The sequence below is a fragment of the Erpetoichthys calabaricus genome, chromosome 8 (genome assembly GCF_900747795.2).
Source record: "Erpetoichthys calabaricus chromosome 8, fErpCal1.3, whole genome shotgun sequence".
Classification (NCBI taxonomy): domain Eukaryota; kingdom Metazoa; phylum Chordata; class Cladistia; order Polypteriformes; family Polypteridae; genus Erpetoichthys; species Erpetoichthys calabaricus.
In genome coordinates, this window is record NC_041401.2 from 121,448,009 (window position 1) to 121,462,012 (window position 14,004).

General features: G+C 42.0%; 1 protein-coding gene across 12 annotated transcripts in view; it reads right to left on the bottom strand.

Moving 5' to 3' along the window:
* LOC114656015 (calmodulin-binding transcription activator 1-like) overlaps positions 1-14,004 on the bottom strand; it is a 559,017-nt gene that overhangs the window by 97,088 nt on the left and 447,925 nt on the right. For 10 of the 12 annotated variants that reach the window (XM_051930419.1, XM_051930418.1, XM_051930414.1 and 7 more), the window contains 5 exons: positions 6,799-6,952; positions 3,678-3,818; positions 1,191-3,439; positions 813-939; positions 447-581 (listed from right to left, as the gene is read on the bottom strand). In XM_051930419.1, coding sequence (XP_051786379.1) covers positions 447-581; positions 813-939; positions 1,191-3,439; positions 3,678-3,818; positions 6,799-6,952 — 2,806 coding nt within the window. The remainder of the gene's footprint in view (positions 1-446; positions 582-812; positions 940-1,190; positions 3,440-3,677; positions 3,819-6,798; positions 6,953-14,004) is intronic. The other 2 variants (XM_051930420.1, XM_051930415.1) reach the window with 1 other exon arrangement.

The window sequence follows — 14,004 nt, forward strand, 5'->3', positions numbered from 1 at the left end:
TGAACCTCTGAGGCAAATAGAAATTTTATGACTGTGTCATCTACAAAAAGTAAGACCTGTTCTCAGTGTCATGCAGAACAAGGCTTGAAGTAGGAGACATATTGATGCCAACTTGACTGTTTTCTTCAGACATGAAGTCTATGTGTGACAGCCTCTAAACTTGTTAATTTCCTGGATGTGTTTCACAATGTAATCATTCCACTTTCATTACAGCCTCTCACTGAACAGTAATATGTACAGTAATAGACTATTTTGTAAAGTCAATCAGGAAAATGATTTGCTCCTTTTTTTGGGACAAACATGCTTATTTATCTGAATTTAATAAAGTGACATGATGCTGCCATGCATAAACGTATAGCACCCCCAGTGGTTACTAGAGCCTCCTACAGAGTAACATTATAGCTGATCACCCCAACCATCTAATCAAGTACCCCATAGGTTCTTACCATCTAGAGATAGCCAGTCGTGCTGAGAAGATGGTAGTGAGGGCAGTGCCCGGGCCTTGTACTCAAACACCACAGAATTTGAGATGATTTGGTTGCTGATGGCTACCTGCAGAGTGACAAGACCAGTGTCGTGGGCTGTGAAGGATAAAGAAATACAGAAGAGATCAGGTTTGAAAGTGGCAAGAGCCCCATAGACCTTGGGTTGGGAACTAAATTATTATAAAGCCTTTCTAATAAGCTCATACAACGTGCTTAAAACAAAAAAAAAAAACTAGGTGAGCAGCTGATTACTTTGCAGCAAAGATCTAAGGAACTAAGGTAATAGCAGAGTGTGCTCTGGATGATTGTGTTTTAACAATGGCTTACCTGGGCAGTAACATCGTAATACTCCTGGCTGGATCAGGGAAGCTGGGACTGAGATCTGGTCAAAGAGGCAGCTATAGTTATTGCTGGCTTCCTGCCAAGGTCCAGTAATGAGTACCTTGACCCCACCCTGCAATGGCAAAACCACACACAGGCAGATAGAAGCAGGTGAGTATCATAAATCACTGAACACATCATTGACTAACATGGAATGTCAGTGTCGACTGTTGAGAAATAAACTACCTTGGCTTTTATTTTACACAAAATAATATGTATTAAAGTGAAGGTGCCAAACAACCCACTGGTGGCATAGGCAAGGTTCTGCAAGCATAATTTATATAGTACACCAGAGGGCAGTGTGTCCAGTGGTGTCCAACTCACCTCTGGGTAAGACCACTCTGGTGAGTAGTCTGTGACCATGAAAAGTCTTCCAGTGGCCTGAAGCATTCCCAGAGCTCCTTGTGCCACAGCTGCAGAAACTACTTCTGCAACATGCATATATGATAGGGGACTGGCATCGGTGCTGGCTCCATTTCCTCCATTCCCACCTCCAGTGGCTCCTCCCAGATGCTGGGGGCTGCAGCAAGCTGGCAGACACAGTTCGGCTTGGCTGTAGGTAGTCCTGGCTCCCTCCTCCTGTCCAGTCTGAGGTCCTGGTTGGGTCTGCCCTTCAGGGCCTGTAGACACTAGTTGGTGCCCATATAGTGCCCCCGAGGGGCCCACAGTGGCTCCCCCATCCACTGAGATGAAATCGTTGATGAGGTCTGAAAACTGGTTGCCAAAGGAAATGTCAAAATGGTCCAGGCTGATCTCCATGCCTCCAGTGCTCCCCAGGGACTGGTGAGCACCTACAGATGGATACAGCCCTTGTACCAGACCAGCACTCTGCAAGATGGGTTGCAACTGCTGATGTGTTCCAGTGCCGTTGCTAGGATTTCCATTTCCTGTGCGCAGTCCTGCTGTGTTGCTCTCTGAGGCCTGCTGCAGATAGTGCTCAGTGCTGCCACACACTTGAAGGTGGTCTCCTGACTTCAGTAGGCTTTCTGCTACCCCACCAGTTTCTACTCCATTTTGGGAAGTTCCCGGGCCTCCTTGTGCCCCTGCATTTGGCTCCAGGTTTACATTTTCTTGATGTTCTGATGCCATAGGCTGAAATCCAGCAGGGAACTGCAAAAGCTGCAGGGAAGATTGCTGTGTGGGAGACTGATCAACTGGGGTCCCCAGTCCACCTCCTCCATTGCAGTTTGGAGGAGTGTGCTGGGGCTGCTGGTGAGGATGATGCATATGGTGATGGTGGTGGTGGTGGTGGTGATGGTGTCCAGCGTTGCCTCCATTTGGGTTCTCAGTCTTTACAACCTGCAGGCCCATAAAAGATGGGGATTCTGATAAGTTGGAACCAGGAGTGTTGGCTGGTGGAGGTACCTGCTGCTGTGGAGGGGGTTGAGGTGGTTCTTGCAGGAAGAAACTGGGTGAGCGGCTCTGGTGCGACAGGTGGGGGCTTGGCACAGTTTGACCGTAGTTACTAGTGCCAGTGGCTACCACAGAGGACTGGTATTCCTGCTTAGAATCAATGGCACTGAAGTCCATCTGTTCCAGAGTGGTACTTGGACTCAGTCCACCACCAGATGGCAGAAGGGTGGTGCCAGGTGTAAGGGACAGAGAGCTGGATGAGGATCCCGGGCCTGAAGAGCCACCACTCACTACAGACCCCACCTGGTAGTTAGTTTCTTTAGCTAGCTGCTGCTCAAATGAAGTGTCCTCGGTCTTTATTTCTGTCTTCACCAGAGTTGTGGAGAAACCAAACCCTGAAGTGGTGTCTGAAACAGGGGGTGAACGCCCCATGCTGCTGGTGTTCCCATTGCTGCTACTATTCGCATTGCTCCCATTGCTCCCTTCTGTCTTCAGCCCCCCTCCCCCATACGTCTGGCCTTGCTTGGGGTTATTGAGGAAGCAGTCAGGGTCAAAGTTCATGGTGGTTTCAGGGATTTTAGGCCCTACTGAGTCGAGGCTACTTGACAAGACCAGTTCCTCAGACACTCCTGCTGCAGACAGCATTGCCAAGCCATCGGCGGCGCTCCCAGGTGCGGGGAAGGCAAACTTGTGGCTGTCAGAGGTGACAGCAAGGACTAGTCCTTGCGCTGAGGTGTCAGAAGAAATGAGGTGCTGGTTTGGGCCTCCAGTGGGGGACATGCTGTACACAGGGTCTCCTGTCACCTCTGACATGAATACAGCAGTGCTTTGTGACAGGCCGCTCATAACGGAGGCCACATGGGTCAGGCCAGTTACAACTGGACTGTCAGCCATGTCAGGATCACTGTTCAGCCCGCTGCTGATGGACACGGGTGAATTCTGAGTGGTGTCGGGAACTTCCACTTGGTTTGTGGAAGTGACCTCAGTGCTGTTTTGATGTAGCAGCACTGGCTTGGACACTTTGCCATTGCGCTTCTCACGGCCTCCTTGTGCTCCACCCTTGCCACTCCCATGGCTGTGCTCATTCTTGCCCTCTGATACATCGTTGTTCTGCACTTCTGAGTGGCTGCTGCTATAGCCCCCAGCCCTGGGTTCCACCTTTGGAGAGATGATGCGGTGCTTGGAACTGTTGCACTTGTGATGTGCACTGCTGCCGGCACCTATAGAGAGAAGAAAATGCAAGTGGATTAGACTCCCTCATTAATGAGGACCCAGATCTGTGGACTGAATCCATTTCTCTCCGTGGTGCCATGCTGCCCCCTTGTAAAGGAGCTCACTGTAGAAAAATAATCACTGGAATTCCAGTGACTTTCTTCTGCAGCCTGCTCCCTTTCCAGTCTTAGGCCAAATACAATAGCTCTCTCACACCCACCTCCCCCCTCAGAGGCCCTCCCTTACCCAGGTTCCCAGTGCAAAGGCAGTTGTGAGTCCGGGGCTGCGGTTTGCTCTGATGGCTGTCGAGGATCTGCTGTACCAGCTGCTCCACAGAGAAGCCAGCACTGCTGTTCCCATTGCTGCAGGTCCACTTGATCCCGTGAACTGCCAGGAAAGAGGAGACACTGTCAGCATGACACCTGCTGCCCGCTTTACTCGCTAGCAAGCTGCACTGGGAACCCACCCAGTATGAAAGAAGGGTCTGCTCAGACTAAAATGAGACTGATGGTACACTGCGGGACTGGCAAGACTGGGAGTGATGACTGGGAGAGAACCACACTGAAGGAATGGTCAGCATGAGAGAGCTATTTAAAAACAAAAGTTATAACTGGGGGCTCACAGCTTAAGGGCACATTTTTTCAGATGAACTTAATGACCATAAGTGGTTAGGGTATCTTCTCAGGGTTTCATCTAATTTATACTGGGTCCCCTGCATCTCCCTGTTTTCTTTTTCATGCAGTGCTCTAGGCCCTCTGCTTTTAGATGGTTCTGGGGTCTCCACTTCCTTTTGTTAAAATCTGTGGCTCCATTACTTTGAACACAAAGTCTGCGGTGTTCTTATAAAAACACAGCAGATGTAAAATGCTTGCTGTAACAGATAACGTGACCTCTGACACTATCCACACCATAAGGGTCGTCCGTGATCATAGTACCCCAGCGTAGCCACTGCAGTGCACCAGAGTAAGCCTGTTGTGACTGAGCTACACTGACTCAAACCAAAGAACAGCCATGGTAGTTAGAAGAACAGCTCTGAACTTTCAAGCTGCCCAGACCATGAATGAATTCAGGGGTATAGTGTGATGCTAACTCTACCTTTTTATTCCACCTCTTGGCAATGAGCGGTGATGTGGCAGCGTATGCTCTGCTTGTTAGTAATACTGGACTGGACGGTGAGCAAGTCAGTATTAAAAATGGAAAGGTCACTGGTTTGACCCATACCCAGCTTTAGCTTATGAGCCACTGCTCAGTCCCATGAAATCATCCATGAACATACCACACGGGTGTCCATGGCAAAGCCTTGATCCCCACAGGGATTCATCCCTCTATTCTGTTTAGCAATGTAATTACAGATGGCATTTATATGCATGCCATGACTCTAAGCTTCTTGTAATGTTTTTTTTTAGACTACTGAGAATTGCATTCAATAAACTCAACAATTATGAAACAGTAATAAAATGAGGATGCAGGTTTGTCATAACAGTCATTTTTGTTTTTGTTTTTAATATAATTTACCCAAATAAGTAAAAGGAGCTGATGTTATAGTAATGACATGCAAATGAGGGACAGCAATACAAGAGCTTCTTCTAATCTGTGTGTAACCAGCTGTTTGAAATACAAAAGCTGAAATACTATAATATTGAAAGCAATTAAAAAAAAAAAACACTAAAAGCGAGTTCTTCATTCCTAAACCACCCCCACAATGATAATCTGAATATTTGCATGCTAAATAAAAACTTGCAGCCGCTAAGATTTAGGTGTCTGACATTACTAAGTGCTGTTTCTATAGTTTTTTTTACTTTAATGAGCTGTGTTGGCATCTTTGTTTATCCTTGGGATTACTCCAGTAATATTTTTGCATATATTTTTAAAATTTTATTTGATGATTTTAAGAAACTGATGCTAATCATGCAATAAAACTGGCACCTTTAGTTAAGATCTCAGTGTTGAGGTGAACTGTGACCTTGAACTGACTAGCCCTGAAGTGTGTGATGGGACTTTATGACATTTGCTTAGGCTTCTGCAGGGTTTCTTCTATCATTGTTTATTGGCCTCTGTTATCGCATATTCTTCTTTCACATTAAATCTGCACTTACAGGTATTGCCCAGCAGATGGCATCAGAGCGTCACTATTCATCCTTGACATTTTCAGCAGATTTCAGCTAATGGAAGTTGCAGACTACACTTGGTCTTAATCCCATTTGAGACTTCCCTCCATTAGGAGCTGTATTTCCAACATGCCCATTTGAATGTGTCTATGCATTCTCAATTACATTTTCCAGCAAGCGGTTTCTATGTGCATGCTGGGAATTTGCCTAAATGAACCAAGTTGTGTGTACAACTCATTTTTAGCACCTTGAAAAAGAAAAAAGAAGTAAAGTGTAATCATACCAGTGTGTACTTTTATACTCATAATTGATATCCCTTTGATACCAGCTGACTCTCCTAATAATAATAAAATGCTTTCTGTAGAGCAACAACCCTCTCGCCTAAGGTGCTTCCAGTTTTGGGTGGACAGAAGACAATGTGCAAAAAAGACTGATGAGTCCTTGCATAAGTGGCCAATTCATTTGAACCCTGATTGATGTGAGCACGGCAGAAGGAGAGGGGTTTGTGTGTTCTCTGTCCTACACTGAACTATTCAAGACATAGAGAGGGAATGTGTTTGCTTGTGTTGGTCTAAAGCTGGCAGCTTCAATGAATGATGAGAAATAATGTGTATAAATAGCTGAGAGTCAAACTGAAAAAAGACAGGAAATGACTCTTCCATAACTGAGGTTATTAAAACTGGGAAATAGTCAAATTCCAGTGCAAAAGTTGCAGTTTCAGTAATCTTATAGCATGTACTTATTTCCAAAAATGTTTGACAGAACCAAATCTAAAACTTACATGTTAATCTTACAATTAGCGTTAATTCAATTTATTTTTGTTTGGTGCTCTTTGCTGAGCACTTGCACAAATTTTCAGTTATAATACAAAAATAGTAAAGTGCTAAAGCTTAAAACATTAACATGCATGAATACTGAAAGCCTGTTAAACACACAGGGAAACGGAGAAAGGTCAATTTTTCAACTTCATGCTTTCATCTGGCATTCAACTCTATCCCAGTGTATAGCACAAGAAATGAGTGTTGGTGGTAGAAGGTCAGTAATGAACAATGTTGACCCAGGGACCTGAATGCATTACAGACACTACAGGTGATGAACAGAACCCTGAAATGCAAAGTCCATTCTTCAAACAAACTGAGTCTCATATGACAAGCAGAAATTATACAATATACACTAAGGGCCCAAAACATTGCAGCCATTCTGGTAGAACGTGCATGAAGCAACACCAGGGCATTTTTGGAAATGACAAAGATACTCACACATGGGTTTCAGTTGTCCAATCAGCTCCTCCTTGGTCCATTTGGCCCATTCTTTTTTGTCAGTGTTGATGGAGCATAAGATTGGGCCGCACGGCTTCCCACAGTCCTCTATAGCAGGTACATTCAGGTAGTGGACCAGGACGATGTCTGGATTCTGTAATGGTAAGACACACAGACACGATAAAGCTACAAGCTGCTGTCTGTATTTCTGGGAATAAACTCATAAAGACAAGTGTGGTGAGACACCTATTTATAGAGAGAGGTGCATTGGTCTCACACACATAGAAAATTATTTTTAAAAGCTGTATGCCAAACTACACAGTTTTAACAGAAATGCCTGTTTTGTAAGTATTTCCTTGTAGGAGATTTGTTCAGAAATTAATAGTGAATAAGCAGTGGGATTTGACCTAGCCAACCAGAGGCTTCATCTGCATAAGACCAAACAGCATGGCTGCACGAACACAATTGATGACAAGCAGACATCTGTCAAACATAACACTCACAAACCCACTTAACCAATTTCAGGATTGTGGGAGTTAGAGCCTATCCTAACAGTACTGGTAACAGGCCTCATTGGTACACCAGTCTATCACAAGGCCTACACAGAGCCAATTTGAAATTACTAATTAACCAAACAGGCATGTCTTTAACCTCATTGGTGTTAACCCTGAGAGTCTCTTAAGCTCAGAATTCTATTTAAAAATGGTTCTCTTTTTTGATGAGATGTAAATTGTTAAGCCCAAATAATGCTCTGTCTATCTTCTGCTTCCATCATGTGAATTAAACAACATCATACTGGAAAAAAAAAAATCATGATTTATTTATTTTTTTTGCATTCTGACACTCTATTTCATTAATAATCAGGAGTGGAGTGGAGCTTTCAACCAAAACACACAATAATAATAATAATAATAATAATTCATTACATTTAAATAGCACTTTTTTCACTACAGAATCAGAATCAGCAATTGCGTCCAAACAAAAAACTGTAAAGCCAGTTTTAGAACAAACTGAAACTGACCCATTTGTTGAATCAAGCAATAGTGAGGACAAATGTGAATTGTTTATCTGATGAGGATACAGATAGCAAAACTGATGCATAGTATCGTCAAAATTCGGTAAATTGTTTTTCTCAGCGAATATGCTGTGTTCGCTGGCAACGTTGTTTGCCAAATATTTTCCTGGGAATTCGCCACGCGACCAGCTTAGGCAAACCTTTTTTCTCAAAGCCCCATGAGGCTAGAATGACATCAAAGAGCTGTAGCAGCCATGCATAGAACTTTCTCACAAGAACGTTGCCGTCATGCATGACCTGTTCAGTACTGCAGCTGGATTTCCATCCTGCATGTGTTTTTTAAAAAAAAAACAAAAACTCAGCTTTGACAAGTCAGAGCAATAGTTTTAAATTCACGCCAAATTGCATGTTATGTGTGGAAGAATATTATGGACAAAATTAAATAAAAATTAATGGACAAAATGAAATAAATAAATTCATCATGAAATAAAAACATATTTCATGACACATTTATTTAAGCTCTTTTTAATTTATTGTCACATTTCACAGTACTTTCATTTATTTGCATAATTATTCATTTGTTTTATTTTTGTATGAAATATTCCTCCAGAGGTGGCTAGTGCTGCTGACCCACAGCTCAGATCACATAGCCACAACAATTGTTCCAGCATAGCTTGCAGACGCTTCTCTAACCCTCAGAGACGCTTAAAAGACCATTTCACCATTATAATCCGTTCAAAACTAATTCAGTTCCTCCTTCCCCGTTGACTTCAATGCATTTTGCAGAGTCTGTCGAAGTTCCCAAACATTTACGTGATTTCGGTGAACTCCTGGTGAAACAAACTCCATGGGGCTCTCTCATCACTACTGACGCATATGGCACTGTATGACCAAATTGCGATGATATGCCTGGTGAATCTGGTCACAGAAAGGCTCACCACGGTGCAAGTAGTTGCATGGCAAAAAAAGCAAAATGATTGTGGTCAAGTGGAAGGGCAAGAAAGACATGAGCTCCCTAAGCACTGTTAACAATGCAGCAACTGTCAATGTCTATATCAGGAGAAATGTAGAAGTCACTAAGTGTTGTACTGTGGTAGCCTACAATAACACAATGGTCACCATTGATTGTGAAGATCAGGCCTGATCATTCGACCTCCTCATGCTCAAGTAACACAAAACATAATATAAGAAAAGTGCTCCAAGAAGTATACTTCTGTCCTGATTGCAACATTGGGCTGTGTGTTGGTGACTGTTTCTAAATCTGCATCAATACAGCAGTGGACACTAGACAAAACTTTTCTACTGTATTAATGTTGACATTTTGGTATTTACACAATTCTGTTAAATTATTGCTGCAAAAAACTCATGTTTTTGGCTTGCTTTTAGAGGGTAAGCATGATGCTAAGGAGGTTAAATATGTGAGCAGAAAACTGGAATTTCACAGGAAAAACTGTGTAGACACAAGGAGAACATACAAACTTGAAAAGAAGAATGACTGGACATGATTCAAACCTAGGGCGCTGGATCTATAATACAGCAGCACTAGGTGCTGCACCACCATGCTGTCCTTCATTAGTACTTACTAGCAGTAAATAACTGCACTGATCTCACACATGGTAATCTGTCATTCAAAACAATTTGTCAAATCCAGTCCACCATTTGTTTTATTCTTAGCACATGTATTGGATTTATGTTTTTTGTTCAGCAGGGTAGTTATGCTGTGAAAAGATTTTTTAATAATGTGATAGAATCTATCTCACTTACACCTGTCACACAGCTGCTACAGCACCTCCCAGTGGATTTGCAGGGGTACAGCCTGCTGACCCTGTAGCTCTGCTGGGAGAATGCAGTGCTCACATGGAGAATAATGGAGATACATGAGTATGACTGGAAGGAATGAGCTGCCTGATTCAAATAAAAACAATGAATTGTTGGTAAAATTCTGTGCTAGTGGTGAACTGTGTATAACAAACACCAAGTGCGAACAGAAAGTTGGTAATCAGTTGTCGGGTACCAAAAGGTCAGTGATTGAATTTGTAGATATATCATCTGATCAGAGGTTGTATAGTTACTCTAGTATGCTGTGGACATTGAGGAAAAGAGAGGCGCTGAGCTGTCATCTTATGCCCATTTTGTGGTGAGCTGGCTCAGACGGACAGAGACCTTGAATAAGCAGATAGGCAGCCTGTGGAATATAACAGGAATGGCCAGTGGGTGCCACTTCTTGAGATAATTTCAAACTTTTCCTATGGAAACGCTTCTGTATATTTGAGCAGGACATGGATATGACATCTATCTCAATGTTACTCGTTGACAGTGCCTTTAATGGCAGCAATCCTAGCTCATGTTGATGGACACCCAATAGTAATGGAAACAGTTTATTTAAAAAGAGACTTTCCATGCAATATTAAAGGTCCTGGCAGTCCAAGAAGGAAGCAGCTGCAGCAGTGGACAAAGTGAAAGTGTGTATGTTAGAGCTGCTGGATTCTGGGGTGGTGATGGATTATGGCCTGGAAAGGTAGGTGGGACATCAACCAGGCTGTATAAGTAAAGAAGCATCAAGCTAACATGGAATATCCTCAGTCCTCACTTTGAAGTAAACCTTCTTTTGCAGGGCAGTGTTGATAGAATTGGCTAGAATTAAGTTCATAAATGTGACTTGGGACACTATAGCAGTTAGCAAGCTCCAAAGCAGAAAGGGCAAAGGGTGGAGGACATTTGGACAGAAATTTGGAACTATGAAAGGGTAATGGATAAACTGCCGAAACATGCTTCAAGACTGGCACCCGGGAGTGGTCCTGCCTCCTAAAAAGAGGGGCAAGAGGGCATGTTCAGTTACCAAGTGATTACACTCCTCAGTCTTTTGGGAAAGATACTAGAATGGAGACAGCATCAGACCGTAGCTTCTCACATCCAGAATAAACAATATGGATTCTGTCCTGGCTATACAATAGTGGCCAAACTCTTTGTCATTGCATATCTCACATGCACATCTTTGGGATGTGGCATGAAAAAGCAGGCAGCTGTGGTGAGAGGGGGCAGTCGCCACAAAGATGGTGTTTGTGCAAGGATTGAACTCAGAAATCTGGAGCTTTAAGGCAGAAGTGCTAATCACTGTGCCAACCTCTAGGTACATACACTAGGTGTGAAAAAGATGGACTTACATGTATGGCTAAATGCTGAGCTGTTTTTATCAGCTAAAATAAATTTGATTAAATCCATTTTTTATTTTAGTAAATGTAAAATAAATTCTGATGGCAATGTTAAAATGTGATAAAACAAAAACATAATCGGGACTCAAATTAAGTCTAAACCAACAAATAAGTGGCATGGAGACACCTTACACATATATATGTGGTATTTACATATAATGAAGGGACCCATTTGGTATAATCACTCAGCAAACTGTGGCATATTTAATGCACATGGATGCAAGTGGTAAGAAGTCATTTAATGTATGCTGCCCCTTATACCCACTATCACCATGATGTGCAAGTATGTCCCCTCAATAAATGCCAGTGTCAACACAAGCCACCTTGCATATGCACACAGTTCACACACACACATACCTTCTCACGCACTGACAATGCAATAGTAACATCTGTTTGACTGTTGTTTGCAGCTTCATCGCAGCTTCATCACAGCTAAGTGGTCCATCAATCAGTTTCCTGCCTCCCTGCACTGCTGCTCAGCTGCCTCCATTAATCTTATGGCCTGTGCTCATGAAAAATGAAGCAGCAAGGTCAGGCTGCAGTGAAAGTGTGTACATCACCCCAAATATCATGAGCCAGGAATACACACAAAACCTTGGCAACAACACTTACAAGACTTGCCGCAATTTCCGTCATGCACAGTAGGTACAAAACAGGCAAAAGAGCTGGAGGTGGAAAAGGATATCACTGGAGAGATCTTCTGGATGGCTGCCAGAGCCCGAGTGGATTTCTCATTCCTTCTCTCCCTTGTACAGCAACTGTAATGAGGCACGTAATGTAAGCAGATGTGGATGTGCCAGCCAGGGAGCCCTGGACATGAGGAAGATGTCTTTTTGAATGAAACGGAATAGCTGGCAGAAAACCAGGAAGTGCTCAAAATGTTACTACTAGCAGAGCTTCTCTAGAATGTATTTAATTTTGTGTGAACAAGAAAGTAGTCCATAGCTGGGTATGATAGAAAGTGCTATGTAAGGACTGGTGAAGAAGACGCCTAGGAGAAGTGGCATGGCAGAAGACAGATGAAGTGCTCTATAGGTAGCACCTGACAGCAAGATCACAAGAGTGGGAGACAAGGCTAAACAGAGATGATCAGGAAGCTTCATTCCTGAGATATTTTTATAATAGAATAGGGCCTAACATTCTCAAACCTATTTCATCCAACTCAAACTTACTGAAATATTTACAAAGCCAAAAGAAAGACAAAAAGATTAATAACAGAAACTATCCTAGATAGATAGATAGATAGATAGATAGATAGATAGATAGATAGATAGATAGATAGATAGATAGATAGATAGATAGATAAAATATTGTTGCTCCAAGAGTAATTGAAAGGCTGAATAACTGAATAAACAGAAAAAAGACAAATAAATTCATGAAAGAAAAAATCCATAAACAGAGGTTGATATACCCGAAGGGTCATTGCATTCTGTCCAGCACCTTCATCTCACTTCCTGTTGATAAGAGGTATTCTTGACATGCGTGCTGTTTATGATCAGCTGTATCTTGGCAACACATTTTGCGCCCACACGGATGGCTGCTAACAAAGCCTTGAGGCATTTTACTGATAGTGCTACTTTAATAGAGGCCACCTTTTCTCTTATCCATGTACCTGACCAGTTTCCTTCTGTTCTCTCTTTATTTATTACTTTTTTAATCAACTGTAAATGTGTTTTAGGTGCATAGCAGGGTAAAAAGGCTTGATGTTGTTTGATCTCTTGTAAGGCGTCAGCTCCTGCAGCTGACTCTATCAAGACAATGAGACAACATTTAAGATAAAATTTTATCTAATGCCCAGAAGTTTAATTTTGTTCATGTCATCCTGAGAAGCTGATGTGGGATTTCCTTGTACTATAAAATCAATTCATGTTAATATAAGACCAAATATTTTTGAAAATGAATACATGATCACTTTTTAAATGAGACCTTTGGTGTTCATTGGCATTCTTGTGGAAATTTCCTCTCATTGAAAGCTCCACTTGTGGGATTTACTAAAACTTACTTTAGAAAAATATTCTGTCTATAAAAGGCTATTTTCCAATTTTATTTAATTCCCACAACAAATCTCTCCAACTCAATCAAACTTCTCCAAGAGAACAATTAGTTGAATAAGACTTAATGTTAAATTCAAAATATTTTAGTACTAGGAGGCTCTGCCTCCTGCTCGCCAACCCCCATGCAGGCCCTATGCGCTAGTCATTTCCCGGATCTGCCGCTTGTGACGAATCGTGCTGTGCTTTTGGATAAACACAAATATCAGCTCTGTCTTTGATATCTCCAACTTTCTAAATTATTATCGCTGACAATTCGTCACATGTTGGTTTGTTATATATGCAAGCGTGAAGAAATCCAAGTTTGTGTAAAATGCGATACTTTTGGACATATAGATTTGTATCCATTATTGGCTGTAGAATTTCTAATGCGTCCGATCGTTTAACTCTTTAAATTGTATGTTGCATCGGTTCTCCGTGATCATAAATATAAACCTGATTGAATTGTGGTTTCTTTGAAATTAAACTTGTAGTAGATCTGTCATATCACCTACTGTATGTCCATATATTCGATCTCTTTTCGCTGTTCCATTATTTCACCGAATAATAATTTCCGTTTGTTAGCGATAATGGGATCTTTACTATCAGTTTTTTGAGACTTTCGAATTTTGGTACTTTCATTTTCTTCTTCTACTGTTTGTCTTTTATTTCCGCCCCCACTTGGACCTGTTAGGTTTTCAATTCACCTCTTGGCACAAAGTCTCGTCTTGTAGGACGTGAAATTATCTCTCTGAAAAAGTATTGTCTTGTCTCTCTGAAAAAGTCTAGTCTTGTCCTAAGATTTTTTTTATATAATAGAAAGATATGGTTAAAATATTAACTTGAACCATCATCAAGGGGTTTACCCTACTACTTGATCTTTTTTTGTTCCTTTTATAGAAGGCTTAAGACCCAGTGTGCAAAATACTACCTAGCAAAATCTTTAAAC